General features: G+C 40.8%; 1 protein-coding gene across 2 annotated transcripts in view; it reads right to left on the bottom strand.

Annotated features, from left to right (window-relative positions):
• Positions 1-10,491: 10,491 nt before the first annotated feature.
• The window catches only part of Egfl6 (EGF like domain multiple 6), a 59,298-nt gene continuing 53,143 nt past the window's right edge, over positions 10,492-16,646 (bottom strand). For both annotated transcript variants that reach the window (XM_013144886.3, XM_003463028.5), the window contains exon 12: positions 10,492-11,348. In XM_013144886.3, coding sequence (XP_013000340.1) covers positions 11,253-11,348 — 96 coding nt within the window. In that variant the 3' untranslated portion in view covers positions 10,492-11,252. The remainder of the gene's footprint in view (positions 11,349-16,646) is intronic.

Genomic DNA, 16,646 nt, shown 5'->3' with positions numbered 1-16,646 from the left:
TGTAGATTAGTTTTGTCTGCTTGACCTTCCTGAAAATGGACTCATTGTGTGTACTAGTTTGCATCTAGCTTCTTTCACTCAATGGCATGTCTGTAGAATTCATGTGGTTTTTCCTTCTGTGTAGTATCTGTTTTACAATTGATAGATATCTGAGTTTCTTTAAGGTTTACACTATGATAAATAAAGCTGCTATGAGCCTTTTTATCCATGTCTTTTGGTGGACACATGCCTTTATTCGTTTGAATATTGTTATGTTTTTATCTAGATGTCCCCACCCATAAAGCTTTGTGTGCTTGTGGGTGGGGCTTTTGGGAGATGATTGGATCAGAGGGCAGTTTATCTGGTTTGCCATTGAAAGGTGGGGTCTGGTCAGAAGAGGCAGGTCACTGTGCACCTGACTTGGAAGGGTACGTCTCCTGTCTTGGCTCCTCCTTTGATTCTCTTTGCTTCCCTGCTACCAGGACAAGAGCAACGTCTCCGAATGCCCCTCTGCCACGCCGTCCTGCTTTGGAGCCAGCTGCCTATGGTCTGAAACATGAATTAGAATAGACCTTTCCACCTGTAAGTCATGGGTATGGGTACTGTGTCTCTGTGACAAGAAAGGAACTAAGACAAGAACTGGTATATACCCAGGAGTGGAACTGGTGACAGAGTAGGTGTATATTTGTTTTAGTCCACACTGTCAAAAAGTTCCCTAAATGCTTGTTCCAGTTGACAATCCCCTCAGCAAAATGTAAGAGGTCTAGTTGCTCCATGAATTGTCACCAACACCTGAATTGTCAGTTCCTTTAATTTTAGCCATTCCATGGTAACCTACCTAGGTCAATGTTTCTAAAGAAAACTAATCAGAATGACTTGAACTTTTAATACATTCCCAATGGCCAGCCTGGATATCAGGCCAAATCTATTAAAATCTCTTGAATCAGGACCTAGATATCACTATATTTTTATACTCCCCAGGTGTTCCCAATAGGCATCCAAGACTCAGCACCATTGCCTTAAGTTATTCAGATTTTATTTTAACTTCACTCTAAAGTTTTCTCCAAGAGCCACCAATTTTTTTTACTCATATTTTGTTTCATTTTGTTGAGACAAGCTCTCACTACATAGTTCAGGCAGGCCTTGAGCTTACCATGTAGTCCAGGCTGACCTTGAACTTGTGGCATTCCTCCTGCCTCAGCCTCTTGAATGCTGAAATTAGTTATGTGCCACCACACCTGGCAGAATCACTTATTTAATGGTGCAAATAAAATGTATCAGTCTTTTAGAGAACTATATAAGTAAAACATGGCAGATAATCTTATATAAACACTCTGTTCCTTTCCCTTTATACATGAGGCCTGATAAACTCAGAGATCATGTAAAGCTCATTCCCTCCCATCCTTTGGAATCTTAGCAAGAAGCTGACATAGCAGATCTGAATTATTCTGGGGGAAACACTCAGTAGCAGTGCTCAGTAGTAGCACCTTATTGTGCCACCTTCCTTGGCTAAACTCTGGAGGCACCCACTGTCTAAAAGAGACCTTTTCCAGCTGGATATGGTGGCATATGCCTATAATCCCAGTACTGTGGAAGGCTGAGGCAGGAGGATTGCAAGTTCAAGCCAAGCCCAGGCAACTTACTGAGACCCCTGTCTCAAAACGAAAAATTAAGAAAGGACTAGGAATCTAGCTCACTGTGAAGGCCTTGGGTTTAATTTTCAGTGCTAAAAATAGAGGCTTTCCTGGAGCAGAAGCTCCTATCTCAACCTGTACAAGTGTATATGAATTGGAATAGGGACAGGTGGCCTCAGCTGGAGTCAAATGTACCTCTCTGGGGAGCAATGATGACATATTTGGGGATTAGGTATGTGTTGTTGCTTTCCTGCCTATGAGCTTCCTAGGAAACATAACCTAAAGCACCGTTTTACACAATGTCTCATTACAATTTAGAGTCAGAAACTAAAGCAAAGAAAAATTAAGCAGCCAGTATTTGATCATAGGTGATTTCATTCTATCATAGCAACATAGAACCTACAGTAGGTATTGTTTGATAAATTAGTGTTTTCCTCACCTGACTTCTGCACATTGCCAAATTCTATCAATAAACATTTAACTATTTAAGTCAGATTTTAGAAGATTTTTGATGATGTGCAAGTCATTGGTGTAATTGAAACTAAGCTGTTATACGCTTGAGTGGGCCTCATGTTTTTGATCTCTTATAAGCAGAAAATAGCTGGTAACTTTTGAAACTTATTCATCAGTCACACAGATTTTGCAAATCTGACTTGGAATTTCATCATTGCATTTACCTCTATTTTCCATTGCATTTTTCATTGTCATTCCATTTATCTGGTGCCTAGCGATGCTGAGCATCTTTTCCTCTACTTATGGGTCATTTGGCTATCTTCTTGGAGAAGTCTCTATTCAGGGATTTGCTCATTCACCTGATTTTTAAAAAATGTGTTAGTATGTTTTCAGTACATAATGATTACACTCCTTGTGTACACCCAGTTTATCAGGTGAAACAATTCAGACTGAAAGCCTCTGTGAGGCTGAACAATACCTTTCTTTCTTGTTCATTTAAAAAACACTGTTGGGATATGCAGATCCATCCAGGATAGAATCTAAGAGATGTTAATTTAAAACAGCTATTAATAGAAGATTTTTTCTATCACAAGAACAAAGAATCCTTAAAAGTCTAGTTCATTGAACCAGCTGGACTCTGAAGGATTTAAATAGGTAGAAAGTTCTTTTTCCTCACCAGTGCCTTGTGACAAGCTCCGCTGCTTGTCTCCTGGGCCCCTTGCCAGCTGCAGGGCTGGAGCTGGAGGCTCAAGTTAATCCCATGGCTTTGCCAGTCACTGTCAAGTGTAAAGGAGCAATCTCAGTTTAGGCCATTACCATCTGCAGTCTCATATACAATCAATATACTCCAATCACTTGTTCAATTCACAACCCTTGGCTCAGGTACGATCTGCATCTCTGTGGACCTATGAAAGACATGCAGGTCAATTTCTATGCTTTATTTAGTCACCCTTTTCCTAGTCTCTTCACTCTTTTTTTGTTCTCTGCAGGATCACAGCAGGAGGAAGAGAACGGGAAAACAGACTTAATTGATTTGTGTGTGGGTTGAATGGTGTGTCTCCTCAAAGTTAGATTATATCTACTTCCTAACCCTAGAACATGTATATGGGACTTTATTTGGTAAGAAGGTCCTTGTCAATGTAATTAAATTTAGGTTTTTGACATCAGATCATCCTGGACTATATTGGTCCTGAATCCAATGACAAGCATCATTATAAGGCACAGAAGGAAAAAAAAAAAAGACTCAGGGACAGAGCAGAAGGCCATGTGAAGTTGGAGGTGGCCTTAGGGTTATGTGGTCACAAACCAGGGAACTCCTGGAACTACTAGAAACAGGAAGAAGCAAGGGAACATTCTCCTGTAGAGCTTTTTTGGGGAGCATTGACCTGCTGACCCATTGATGCCAAACTTGTGGCTCAAGAATTGTGATAGGGGGCTGGGGATTTAGCTCAGCGGCATAAGCACCTGCCTTGCAAGCAGGCAGTCGTGAGTTCGATCCCTGGTACCGATAAAAAGGAAAAAGACAAAAAAAAAAAAAAAAGAATTGTGATAGAATACATTTTTCTTGTTCTGTATCATCCAGTTGTTGGTCATTTGTCATGGCCACCACAGAATTAATGATATTGGCATCAGAATTTTCCATCTGTTGGTGTTGAAATACAGCCTCTGTTGTTATTTCTATGGGTTCACATTTGGGACTTTTCAGAGAACCCTCCTTGTTCTGGTGGCCCCTACTCTTCCATTCTCTCATTCAGATGATGCACTTTCTGGTTTGCTATCAGCTCCTGCTTTTGGAGGAATGTCCCACACAGACTTGCTGCTGTGTCACCTCATTTGAAGGCTTCTTGGGTGGGTTCCTTCTAAGATAATCTACAGGAAGCTACTTGCTTGGTGTATACTTCACCCTTGGGAAACCCTCTGCAGCTAACAACCCCCTCAACCCTGGAAGCAGAGGCCACCCCCCCTGCAGCCTGTGTCATTGCTGTCACAGGCAGCCTTACCCAGACTTAGCTGGCTTCCCACCTACTGGCTTCTCCAGGAGAGCAAGGCACTGTTCAATGGAGGGGCACCTGTGTGTTTCACAGGTGGAGGCGTCTGCCACTCTACATGGTTCTCATGTTCTCACTCGCCTTGAGGAGGGGGCAGGAAAGAAGTGTCCAGACCTCTAACAGCCCTCTCCCAGTCTGCCTTCTGCACATAAGCTGAAGAGCAGTGAGGAAGCAGGGCTGGTGGAAGTCATTTTGAGCTCACGACTTAGCCCTGCGTACATGGTCTAGCATGTCTTTTTTTTTTTTTTTTTTTTTTGTACCAGGGATCAAACTCACAACTTTGCACTTGCCAGGCAGATACTAGCATGTCTATTTAGAACGAGTATATTCTTAACATTGTGCTCAGCTCTAAGGCCTTGTAGGAAACTCCAAGTTAGGAAAAGCTCCACTTAACAGCCTCCCTTCTTGTTCTGTTTTCTACACTGTTTGTCCATGTTCATTCATTTCTCTAGAGTGGAGGTTATTATTTTATTAGGTTTCTTGTGTTAGGGTCTCCTGATATGTAGTTCAGATGGATGTTGAACTCGTAGCAATCCTTATCACTCAGTCTCTCAAGTGTTGAGGGGTTACAGGCACACACTACCACACTGGCATGGAGTGGGAGTTATGGTGTCATGGACTTGTGGTACCAGAATTAGCAGGGAAATGATGAAAGACCAGTATTTCTGGCTTCAGTCTCCTCTTGGTGCATGTCATAAGGTAAAAGTTCACGGGCAATGCAAAACTTTTTACTAATTTGTTGCTAGTGGTTCTTCAAAATTACATTTAAACTGAAAAATATAGAAAAATATGAAAGAAATGAAATAAGGGGATGCCAACTTCACTCAAAATCCCTTGCCTTTCTACTCAGTTGACTTTCCCCATGCCATATAGACGCTTCTCAGGAGTACAAATGACCAATCAATACATGAAAAGATGTTCTATATCTCTGACCATTAGAAAAATGGAAATTAAATCAATGCTGAAGTTCCATCTTACTCCAGAAAGAATGGCCATCATCAAGAGATCAAATAACTGCTGATGCAGCGGTGGGGAAAAAGGAACCCTTCTACCTTTTTAATGGGACCACTGTGGAAATTAGTATGGAAATTCCTCTAAAATCCAAAATTAGACATTGCATTTTACCCAGCTATTCCTCTTCTAGGTACCTTTCCAAAGGAGTTAAGGACAGGGATATGTGTGCGCCCATTGTTTATTGCAACCAACTCATAATAACTAAATCTTGGAAGCAGCCTATGTGCCCACCAACAGATGAATGGGTAAGGGAGATATGGTTTTTATTCACAGTCAAGTACTACACTGCCAAAAAGAATACATGTGAGTCATTTGTGGAAAAAAATGGAGGCACCTCGAGACCACAATGTTAACTGAAATAAATCAGACACACAAGCTTGAATATCATATGGTTTCTCTTATATGAGAAACTTAAAATATAGATAAAAAGCAAAATAAAATATGAATAATAGGACGGAGGGACATAGATCTTTTTAAGAGTGGGAAGGGGACCAAGAGATGGAGGGGTGGGAGAGGGAGAGCAGAGGAAGCAGATGTGAAATGAATGGAGATGTGTCATGTCCATGAACGAACCCCCATGAGGAATGTAATCATTATGTACTGTAGACATGGGCTAATAAAGATTGAAAAAACAGTCCTGGCTGAAGTCCCTCTCCCAGGGGTTGGTTCTGCCTCTGTGTCGCAGATGCAGGAGGAACACAGACTGCCGGTTACTCTGGTGCTTGCACTGCCCCGTGAAATGCCCCATTTCCTTCGGCCCTCTGGCTTTCATCTTAAAGGGAGGTCATTCCATAGCGCAGTTCATCAGAGTAACAGAGACGTAAGTGATGAGCCACAAAGCACGGTTCTCTGTGGCTTCCTTCCCTTTTGTTCTCGCACTGTGGGACCTCCTGGCCCTTCCCCATGGACAGATCCTGTAGGTGCCATCCACAGCACATATGAAGTAACCTGGGCTTGCTGCCAGGAAGCACCATCATCAGCAGTGAGAGCATAAAGGATAGCCATGGCCTCTCAAGTGTCTCCAGGGGGTGGACACATTTGGCCAGAAATTTACCTTCCTGATTTATGGTGTCTGAGAGCAGCACTTTTCCAGTTCAGCTTCATTTTTCCTCCAAAGCAACTTAACACATTGGAGCCATTGCATCATTTAGCTCATACACCTAAAAGTGCTTATATTACTTGTTCTTTATTTGAAACCAGACTCAAAGGCCGCCTAGTTTTCTGGCTACTGAAGCCGTGGAAGGTGTTGACACTTTTGTCACTACAAGAGTGAATCACTTAGGCTGGTGCGATGCCTGGGGTAATTGCATGCCCTCAGCCCCATATTTTGAATTCAAGTGATGGACTTTGGTATGTTGGGACCACCTAATTTTGAGATCATATTCTGAACACCAGCTCAGGTACCCCTTCCGCCCTAGGCAGGGGACAGCCACATGACCTACACTGCACTGACTGTAACCCCTGCCTGGAATGTGAATTGTGAGCAGAGTACTGTAGAGATTCAACATGGTGACAGATCATCCAGAAATGGTGACACCCTTCTTAACCTGTGCCCACAGTGGCTCCCTGTCTACACTTCTGCTTCTAGCGCTGGGGCCTACTCCCAGGGTTGGCTCCCCAGTCTTTCTTTCCATTTACCTGCACACTCCTAATTTCCCTATTGTCACAATCCTTTGCTATAAGTTAATCAGGTTCCCTTTCTGCAGCTTGTTACCAGCAAACATTGACACAAACATTTTAAGGTGGCTTTGGGATTTGGGGAAAGTCAGAAGAGAATCTGTGTTGGCATGGTGCTGAAATTTCCTTCTTCCTCGTCCCTTTGATTGAGGCTTTGGAAGTTATTATAAAATATTACTCAGGAAGCTGGACACTTAACATTCTTATTCCCAGTGCCTGAATCATAGAAAACTAATTTCCCTTCGCTTGTCAGAGACCAGCCAAGTGTGACCTAGAACATGTCAACTTTGACAGGGGTGATTTGAGAAGGAAGGAAATGTCTGCAAGCCTGGATGCTTCAAGTCTCAGGGTGACTGAATTGGAGGTTTTGGGAGAGGCATGCATTCACAAGACACTAGAGAGAGAGAACAGAGATGCTGAATTTGCTGTCTGGCGGCAGCCACGCAATGCATACAGTGTGCCACAAGAGGGCGAGGCTGGAATTGAGGATTAAAACAATGCACAAGGCAACTGGCAAATGTCTCCTGCTCAGTGCGGGAGTGTAGCTTGGACTCATCAAGACAGAAAAAGGGAGTGGGGTGGAGAAACTTTTAACACTGTCCAGAAAGAACAATGGATGAGATACCGGTGAGAACTCCAGGCCCCGGAGCAGTAGGATCATTTCCTCAGGCCTCTGCCCCAAAGGAAGTTGACCATTTCTCAATGTTTCAGTGACATTCACCTCCAGCAAGCCTGCTGCTGTCCAGGGCCACCCCTTACGCTGTATGGAAGGCCCGGGGACGTCCCCAGTGTTAGAGCCTTTGGTGAATGGATTACACAAGAGTCAGTGTAACTTCAGTCACAGCCTGCTTGGTGTTGATGGGCATTTGCTGTTGACGTCCCAAGTCATCTGGCAAAATGTCACACAGATGAGGTTCATCTTAAAGGGAGAGGTAAAGTGCCCTGGTTTCTCTTCAACTCATGCATACCTTTTGCTTTTAAAAGGAGATAATTCTTCCATTTTCTGAAATAAATTCCTATTGATGTGTGACACATATATTGAAAAGTCAGTGCACAAATCTTAATGCTCATAAAGTGAGCATACACATTCAAAAAGCATTAAAAAGCAGACTTATCAGCTTTCCAGAAGTTTATCCCTGGTGTTCCCTCCACAGTACCTTCCTGCAAGAGTAAATGTCAGCCCCGCTTCTCCACCAGAGATGAACTTTTCCTGATTTTAAAACTTTTATGTAGTATCTGCCGGGAACATTTATGTAGTATGTGCGCTCTTGCTTTTTTAATAGTTTACCTGTGTTGCTATGGGTAGCATTAGGTTGTTCATTCTCATTTCTTTATAGCATTTCCTTGGATGAACATTTACTTTGGTCCTTTTTTGTATTTATTGATGTATTTATTTTATTGCTTCAGGGAATTGAACTCAGGATCTTGTGCTTGTTAGGCAGGTACTTATGCCACTGAGCCATATCCCCAGCCCTGGCTCTTTTTTAAATGTTGACCCACTCTAAACCTTGGAGGGCCTCAAGCTTGCCAAAGGAGTTTTTAAAAAACCTCACTTAAAACCAAGGCACTGAGATAATTCACCAATATTCAATAAAAGCCAGTTTTTAAAGCAACAGAGACATGCGTCTAGCCACTATCTTTGTCGTCTTTTCTTCCTTGGGGAGAAATGATCAGTGTCTTCAACTGCTGGTCTGATAGCACTGTTCCTTCTATAAGGACTGCATTTATCAAAGTTATGCTTTATAGTCATCATCCAATTCAACCTGACAGGTTTCCAAAGTAGTTCAGTGTTCTAATAGGTAACACTTTGACTGAAAAACAAGTAACAGCTTTTGGAGCAAGTTATCAGATCAAAACATGCTCCAAAACTTGATAATTCGCCCTCAAAATGGAGAATGGTTTTACTTGAGGTTATCACCTAACTGCTATCTTACGATCTGACTGGAGCAGGAGTTAAAGAGCTGTCTTGGGAAAATAACTTCCAGAAAGTCCAAGTCCCTTTCACCCATAAGTGAATTGGGCTGTTATCGAGGGTGGGAATGTTATTTGCTATGTCATGGCCTGGTAAGGAACCGACATTTCTATCTCTTCTCTCATCTGCAAGCTAAAAGTCTGCTTTTGGGCAGTGAATCTCTGAGTACCTTGGGGTTGACCCACCTTCTGCACAATCCAGTGACAACTTCTGCTCTCTACTTTATTTTTGAGGATATTTCTATAGTGAATGGCCTGAGAGAAGAGAGACAGTGCCTCCTGGTGCACAGACTGGATCCTTGATCAAGTCCTTTCTCCTGCCAGTGCAAAGTCTGAGCAGGTTTTTTATCAACCTTTTTAAAGCATTGGAGGCTTCTAAAACTCAGGGTTTTCAGCTGTGGCACAAGCCCACTGTGTACCTGGTGTGTGCATTACCCAACCTGTGGGACTTGGCTCTGTGGCTTAATTGTTTCAGAGGATAGCAGACAAACCCGGAGAAGCTTCTATTTGGGAACTATCTCAGACATGTTTGTTTGTTTCTCTCTTTTTTTTTTTTTTTTGTGGTACCGGGGATCAAACTCACAACCTCACGCTTGCCAGGCAGGCACTTAGGCTGCTGAGCTAAATCCTTGGCCCTCAGCCATGTTTCTTTATCTGTCTTATTTTATTTTATTTTAAAATTGTTATTAATACATCTTTTCACTGCATTCCTCATGGGGAGTTGTACATGCACATAACACATTTTCTTTCTTATTTATCCCCATCCTCTCCCCTCCATTCACTTCTTGGTCCCCTTGTCTTTTACAAAAGATTTACCTCCCTGTTTCTTGAGGGTTTTTTTTGGGGGGGGGGTCTTTTCCTTTTTATCGGTACCGGGGATCGAACTCACGACTGTCTGCTTGCAAGGTAGGCACTTAGGCCGCTGAGCTAAATCCCCAGCCCCACCTCCTTGTTTCTTATCATCTATCTTTTATTATGCTCTTTGATTTATTTGTATGTCGGGTTTATCCTGTAAGAGAAACCATGTGATGTTTAAGCTTGTATGTCTGATTTATTTCACTTAACACTATGACTGGACCTGTTTCTGAGACAGAATCTTAAATAGTATTAAGATGCTTCTCCACTGATTGTGGGATTATGTCCCAATAAACCCATCATATATAAAAAAATCATAAGTCAAAAATGTATTTCATACATGTCACCTATCGAATAGCATAGGTTAGCCTTAGCATACCTGAAATGTGCTGAGAACACTATTAGCCAGCAACTGAGAAAAATCACATAATACAAATTCTGTTTTATAATAAAGCAGTGAATATCGCTTGTAGAGACACAGATGGGAGTTTTGTAGACATGATATGATACAAAAACACAGCATCCAAAACCTGCCAGCACCACAGGAAAATATGGGCTGCTTCTTCTCGTGATCCTACACCTGACTGGGAGATGCGACTCGCTGCTGCTGCCCAGCTTCATGAGAGAGGATCATGTCACACAGTGATAGCTTGAGAAAAACCCAAATTCAAAATTTGAAGTATGGTTTCCATGCAGTGCATATTACTTTTGCATTACCATAAAACTACAAAGACTCCTAGACTGAACCATCATGAGTTGAAGGCTGTATGATGTTATCTTTAAGGAATACACTATCATGCAATGCTCTTCTTAAACTTGGGTGACAAGAGATAAAAAGAAAGTATCACTCTGTTTTGGAGTGCTATTACCTGTTAATTTAGTTTTTGGTAGTTGTCTGACACTGAGTTCAACTATATACGCCAATTTGCTTTGCAGTTATGAGGTCTCACAAAGTGATCATCTTTCACATAATAGTAATGATAAGAATAGAAAATATTTCCATACAGAAAAGAATGAAAACTTCATTTCCAGAAAAGCAGGTAATCATACACACATATAAACATATAATCAACAGCAAATTTTCTTGCTTAGGAAAATCTAAGTCATAACACAAGGTAGTTATTTAGATATTATTATTACAAAGACTTTAAATATACACACTTAGCTATGAAACAGCAGGCTGAGCCACAGAGACAAAATTTAAATTTAGTATCATAGTTTCCAAGAAGCACCATAAAAGTCAAACAGTTAGACATCTCTCTGTGAATTCTGTTGTTGTTGTTCAAGAAATGTTGCATGGAGAAATTCAACAGCCTCTTAGAAAAATAAGATATACTGGGTAGAGAGGAAGGGATGAAGTATCATTGCTATATTTTTATAATGTACTGGGGAAAAGATCAGAAATGATAGAGAAGACACAGTGGCACTGTATCTAAAGCAAATATCAGCACATCTGATATAAGAAAGACACTTTACAGTGTTTCTATTGATATGTTACAATTTTCAGGTTGTATGTCTAAAATGGGGAGTCTTATGATGTCACATCAAAAAAACAGAGAACTGACACAAAAAGCCAAATTTTATGATATAAAAGACAACAGTAACGGTCAACCTTGCACAGTTAAAGACCAGGGGGACAGGAGCCTGAAAGGAGCAGGACGCCGTCCACTGCAATTTCTCCAGTTTTGCCTTTGCCACGTTCTGCTTCAAAAATTATCTAACAATAGAGAAGGAATAATAAATTACTTCAAAATATGCAAAACAACAATCTAGCCAAACTATTTAACAGTTATTAATAAGCACTAAACCCAGGCATTATTATGGTTTAATCTAGATGCCCCCCAATCCTCATGTGCTCATAGGTGAGGCTTTTGGGATGGTAACTGAATCACAGGAGTGTGATACTTATCCCTGATGCATTTATAACTAAATGTGAGGTTGGGAGGTGAAGCCTGGTCCAGGAGCTGGGTCACCTGGAGGTGTGGCCTGGAGGGATTTAACTCCCTCCTTCCTTAATCGCTCTCTGCTTCGTGCTGCCACACCATGAGCAGTTTCTCCTCTGTGATGCCCCTCTGCCATGCCACCCTGCCTTGGAGCCAGCTGACTATGAACTGAAACCTCTACAAACTGAGCTAAATGAACTCCTTACAGTTGTGGGTGTTGGGTATTGTGTCTCAATGATGAGAGAGTAACTAAGACATGCATTATTATTGTATAGAAACTGGCTTTGGCATTCACTACATAGTAATCTTTTGACTATATAGGAATAGGGTTTTCAGACACTGGGTATCCACACTGAGAGCTCTGTTCGGAGAAAACAAAATTACAGCTAACTCTAGATTCTGAAAAGCCCTATAAAGCTAAGAAGGCTAAGACATAAAGGAAACTTTGGAACAAGAAAGCTTTAAAGAAAATAGATAAAAACAACAAAAATAGTTTTCCTTATAAAAACCAGGTTAAAAGAAATTGAATATTTCCATGAGCATCTAATGCAAAACAATATAGTCAAAAGGGAATTATTTTGATATTCAGATTTTGGTAGTTTATAGTAGTATAGTTTGCTTATATGTTTGGAAATTGTCTAGAATGTCATTTTTCATGTGTTAAAATGTTTCACAGTATGATGCTGTAACCATTTTAAGAAATCTATTAATAGTAAAAAGAAAAAGCAACTTTTTGTACTTTAGAAATTCCCAAAATCTATAGAACAGAGGATGAATACTAAAGAGAATTATCTTTGAATACAAAATGGTAGAGAACTCATTTAACAAAATTAAATATATAGCAACTATTTTATATTTACTGGCTTATCTAAAAATATTTTCAAGTAGCTATGATAAAATAAACATTTGATAAATGAATGTTTATATGTTGCTTCGATATTATAATGCTTTTAAAATAGTTGTCTTAGCTGGGCATGGTGGTGTACTCCTGTAGTCCCAGGACTTGGGAGGCTGAGGCAGGAGGATTGCCATGTGTTCAAGACCAGCCTGAACCGCACAGTGAGACCTTGTCTCAAAAAAGCAACAAAACAACAAAAAAAAACCTTTGTGTTACTTTTATAATAAGAACAAATACCAAAAATACTTTCCAAATTAAGTGATGATGAAAATAATAGCTACAATTTATGGGGCATCTATTCAGTATGATTCAGTATGAGTAGAGGCTTGACTCCCATACTTCTGATATATTTCCCAGAAATAAGAGAATAATGGGCCTATGTATTCTATAATTTCAGGATCAGAAATAAGCAGACTTAGAAGATAGAAAGATGATTTTGATTCAAAGATAATTAAGGTTTCCTTGAAACAAAAGCATTAGAGAAAAAAGAATACTTAATTTAGAACATGTTCTTCTTCTTCTTTTTTTTTTTTTTTTATCGGTACTGGGGATCGAACTCACAACCGCCTGCTTGCAAGGCAGGTGCTTATACCGCTGAGCTAAATCCCCACCTCCATGTTCTTCTTTAAAATCACACACACACACAGTCTGTCAAAATGGAGTTTGACAATAGCCCATGCTGATTATGGTTATAAATAGATAAACATGTATTCACATGAAACATAAAACACAAAATATGAAAACATTCGTTACTCTGCTGTAATTATAAATCTACTTTTTTCAAGAAAGAAATTGACCTTGTCTTTTAAAAATATTTAATAAATTTAAACTTATAGAAAATTGGCATTTTAAACTGGGCATGACACCACACACCTGTAATCCCAGCATTCTGGGAGGCTGAGGCAGGAAGGTTGCAAATTTGAGCCCTACCTGGGCATTTAGCAACCTAGGGAGATCTTGTTTCAAGAAATGGGGTTGGAAGGAGACCAAGGATATGGCTCAGTGCAAAGGCCCAGAGTTCAATCCCCCATACCATAAAAATAAACAAACAGAAAAACTACAAAGAAGCTAAGAAAACCTGCGTTTTAAAGAAAGATCCTTGAAGAATCATGCTCATAGTAGCACATGCTTATACTCTAGGAGGCTGAGGGAGGGGGATCACAAGTGTGAGCCCAGCCTGGGCAATTTAGTGACTTAGCAAAGATTTTGTCTCAAAATGACATATAAAAATGACTGGGGATTTAGCTCAGGGTGAAGACCCTGAGTTTAATCTTCAGTTGGAGAGGAGAAGAGAAGGCAAGGGAAGGGAGAGACAGAGACATAGAGACAAAGATATGGAGAGATGCAGAGATGGAGAGACAGAGACAGAGAGAGAAAGAATATGATGCTCAGTCACTATTATAGACTCCCTTCTTGCTTTGTAAGAAATTACAATTTTCAGTGTAATAGAGAAATTTAGGCTTGCTATCATTGCTGTATCCAACTTTTGAGGCTTTCTGAAGCGAATACAGAAAATCTCGGTGGGGGTGGGGTGGGAGTGACAAGAGCCTGTGACTATCATTGCTCAGATCTCTCTTTTGCTTTCAAGATGGTCACATTTTCTTGAGAACTGCTGGAAACAAGCTAATACTAAGAAGAGACAGCACGACTGGGTATAGAAGTCTTTTCTTTCTCTATTCTCTTCTCAGGAGGGAATGCCTTTCAGGAAGACATTCCCTTTGGATTATTTGATAGAGGAAAACTGAGCCAAAGAGCAGCTCCCTCACAGCAGCTGCAGTGAACAGGATGATGAGGGTGAGCATGTCTACATCTTGGGATATGGCGTCTTTTCTATCACCAGTATCCCCTGGAAAATTGAAAATAAACATCACAGTAATTATTTGGCATAGTAATTTCTGTGTGTTTCACTACATTTTCCTTACCCTGTCCCCCACAAAATGTAGGCAGCCTTTTAATATTCCCTTTTATCAGACTTGGGATATGACAATCAAAACATGCTTTGCTGGAAGACAGTGACTTTCTTGGTGTTTGCTCCTGGCACATTTAACTGTTTTGAGGAGACTATCCTAGTACAAGGTGGAGAGCTAATGAGAGAAGCACTGAGAGGAGAAGCTCACTTCTCCACAACTAGGAAGAACCACCACTGCCTTGCCTTGGCAGAGGCCTGAGTGGGCGATGGTTGCCTGATGCTACTATTTCAGCTGGATTTTCAGCAACAAGATTATGGCATTGAAGTTGAAGAGATGAATGGCTTCAAGGGTCACATGGGGGTATCCCTAGCCCCACAATGAAATGAAGATGTGCTGTCTTCTTCTGAATGTCTGTGCCACTCCAGTCTTTCAGAGGCAGGAGACACCTTACAGAGCAGCTCCTCTGCGAAGCCCATGTGAGCAAATAGTGGGGATTAAATCCCTCCTGACTAATAGGGGATTGAATTCCCTTCTGAATTCACATATAACTTCATTTCATGGAAGGATATAACTTATCTGTTACACTCAAGTGCATGCATTTAAAGTCACCAACCATGTGCTACAAATATCTATGGCAAATTTGACAATGGAAAACTGGAATACATGCTTTAGTCTGGATTATTCAGTGTGATCAACCTCCAATATCCCCCATCAAGGTTTCTCACAGTCTTGAAAAATTCAGGACATAGGTGCCAGCACTGTTGCCTTACAATGTGGTGGCTGGCCAGGCTCTTGGGGACCATGGCTTCAAAATGTGAATTTAGAATGGCACTGTACTGATAATGTACTTTCTCCCAAGCTACCAGAACGTGAACTTGATCAGCATGGAAATAATTGTGAACGTCACACTGAGACATATTTCAACTGTCCAATGGGAAATGTCATCCATACATAGCATGGCTTGGGGCTGCCATCCCCCAAGCATGCTGCAACCATGACAATGTAAGCATGTGGCTTGAATTTATACTGATGTAAATGCACCGCAATGAGAATACATTTGAATTACTGCATGCGTCAGTCCTGAAAATGAACTAACCACTTTTACTGCAAAGGGAAAGAGTGGTTATGAAATTCATTAACTAGGGCCCAATATACAGTTTTATTTATAGTCATGTCTTATGAGGAAATTAAAATAAGACATTCTGCTTTAATTAAAGTGTGGTAAGTAAATGAAAAGATGTTAAACTTAACACCTGACACAAGGGACTAACTAGACTTTCTGTCTGGTTCCTATTGCCAAGAAATGGGATTGTACTCACATTAATCATCATCTTTCACAAGCAAAGTATAAATGGATTCCGATTCACGGATCTCCCAATTGTGCTCCCTCTGATCCCTTCTTCCTGTATTTCCCTTTAAGTTTTTTCTTTCACACACTGACCCAACTTTTCACCAGGGTGCACCTTGGCTGTATCCAGCCTCTGGTCCCTGTGATTTTTTTTTTGAGTTTTAAACATCAAATTTATTTGTAGAAAAACAAAACAAAACAAAACAAACCCACAGGATGGGAATTTACATCTCAAGACATCTCCCAGGTAGTAAGTCTACAGGTTACAAATCATTTTCATAGAAGATATTTTTGTACAAATTTTACATGTATCCAGGAGACCTAAACCAGTCCCTGTTTCTATTTAGTGGAGGCAAGGAAGGGGAGTGGGACAAAATAGCTTTTTTGTATACAACTATTCAGAAGAGCAGACGTAAAGAGAGTAAACTACCTTTTCATTATCTACAACCAACGGTTTTAGAAGAAAACCCGTTCAACTTTGGGTATGTCTAAAAGCTTGCGTCCTAATTACTTACCAACCCCACCAATTAATGGTAATTTACTAGGTATACCTTTAGTCCACTTGGTAAATGGCTCATTATGCCCACTGCCGCAGCTCACAGGCACAGGGCACACACCCTCTGCAGGGCCAGAAAGGCTACCCTAGGACCAATGGGAGAAAGGCTTGCAAATAAAGAGACCAAGCATCATCTGTCAGCAGCACCAGTACTGCCCAGTGAGAAGAAATCTTATTTACCAAGCTGACCCCCCACTAAAGCTATTGTGTTCCAAGAGAAAACAGGACCTTGTGAAATATTTACCATTTATTCTCTCAAGCTAAAAACCACATCCCCTCCCACAAGCAGAAAGCCACACACTGACCTAGGCCATATAATAACCCAAGCATTGGTGTGGGACTTCAGTGAAAAGTTATGAA

This window comes from Cavia porcellus, unplaced genomic scaffold (assembly GCF_034190915.1).
Source record: "Cavia porcellus strain 051 isolate PalLab524CR breed Dunkin Hartley unplaced genomic scaffold, mCavPor4.1 scaffold_33, whole genome shotgun sequence".
In the NCBI taxonomy this organism is placed as follows: Eukaryota; Metazoa; Chordata; class Mammalia; order Rodentia; family Caviidae; genus Cavia; species Cavia porcellus.
Note: the sequence above shows the minus strand (reverse complement) of the source record. Positions and strands in the feature narration are given on the sequence as shown.